This window comes from Primulina tabacum, chromosome 15 (assembly GCF_025594145.1).
Source record: "Primulina tabacum isolate GXHZ01 chromosome 15, ASM2559414v2, whole genome shotgun sequence".
NCBI lineage: Eukaryota > Viridiplantae > Streptophyta > Magnoliopsida > Lamiales > Gesneriaceae > Primulina > Primulina tabacum.
Window position 1 is genome coordinate 7,189,235 of NC_134564.1, and position 1,561 is coordinate 7,190,795.

A 1,561-nucleotide genomic window follows, 5' to 3' on the forward strand; every position below is an offset into this window, starting at 1 on the left:
AAAACACTGTTTTATGCATTCTAATAGAAAACCATATTTTAACATGTAAACATGCCTACCACATATAATCAATGCAATTAAAATGATTTAATTAAGCATTTTCTATTTTTCCTAGATTTGCATGCAGTTGGATTACGTTATCGCATTTTGGACCTTACAATTCCTCCCTCCCTTAAATAAAATTTTGTCCTCAAAATTAAGACTCACCGAATAACTCCGAGTAGTGTCTCCTCATGTCAGTCTTAGTTTCCCAAGTAGCTTCCTCCTCCAAATTATTTAGCCACTTGACTTTGACATATGAATGACCTTATTCCGGAACCTTCTTTCTTGCCAATCCAGAATCTGCGTAGGTCTTTCCTCGTATGAAATATTTGGATTCAACAGCAGAGGTTCATAATTAAGTACATGTGAAAGATTTGACATGTATTTTAGCAGCATCGAGAAATGGAACACATTATACACTCCACTCAACATCGCTGGCAACGCCACTCTATAAGCTGATGTTCCAATCCTCTCCAGAACCTCAAACGCTCCTATGAACCTCGGATTGAGTTTGTCTTTCTTGCCAAATCTCATAACACCCTTGATAGGTGTTATCTTTACAAATATGTGGTCACCTACTACAAACTCTAGCTCTCTTCGCTGCTTATCAGTGTAGCTTTTCTGGTGGCTTTGAGCAGTCTTCATCCTATCTCGGATTTTGACTACTAACTCTGTTGTCTGCTTGATCAAGTCTGTCCTAACTCTCCTCTTTCACCAACCTTGTTTCAATGTATCGGTGATCTACATTTCCTCCTATAAACTGCCTCGTAGGGAGTCATGCCTTTAGACGACTGGTAGCTATTGTTATAGATGAACTCCACTATAGGTAACTTCGGTTCCCACCTGCCCTAAGAATCGATCACACAAGCTCAGAGTAAATCCTCCAAAATTTGAATCACCCTTTGAGACTGACCATCAGTCTGAGGATGAAATGGTTGTACTAAACAACAGCTTCATCCTCATAGCTGAATGCAGACTCTTCCAGAAGGACGATGTAAATCTTGGATCTCTGTCCGAAACAATAGACACCGGAATTCCATGCAGTCGGAATATCTCTCGGTTGTACAGCTCTACATATTGTGTCATGGTGAATGTCGTATTAATAGGTAGAAAATGCGCTGATTTCGTAAGACGTTCAACTATCACCCAAATTGCATTGAATCCCCTGATAGTCCTTGGCAATCCCACTACAAAATCCATCATAATATTTTCCCATTTACACTCGAGAATATGAAGTGGCTTAAGATTCTCGGCTGGACTCTGGTGTTCTACCTTAACTTTCTGTCATGTCAAACACTCGAACACAAAACGCAAGATGCCTCGTTTCATGCCCGACCACCAATACAATGTCTACAAATCCTTTTACATCTTCGTACTTTCAAGATGAATAGAATACGGAGTATTATGGGATTCCTTCATAACAACTTCTCTCAGTGAATAACCACTAGGAACACATAGTCGATCTCGATATCGAACTATGCCATCCTCTTCCGTATATCTTTAGACCCTTAGATTCATC

General features: G+C 39.7%; 1 protein-coding gene across 1 annotated transcript; it reads right to left on the reverse strand.

Moving 5' to 3' along the window:
• Window positions 1-276: 276 nt before the first annotated feature.
• Window positions 277-687, reverse strand: LOC142525848 (uncharacterized). The gene has a single exon (XM_075630133.1). The coding sequence runs from the start codon at window positions 685-687 to the stop codon at window positions 277-279; it is 411 nt and encodes a 136-aa protein (XP_075486248.1).
• Window positions 688-1,561: the final 874 nt, after the last annotated feature.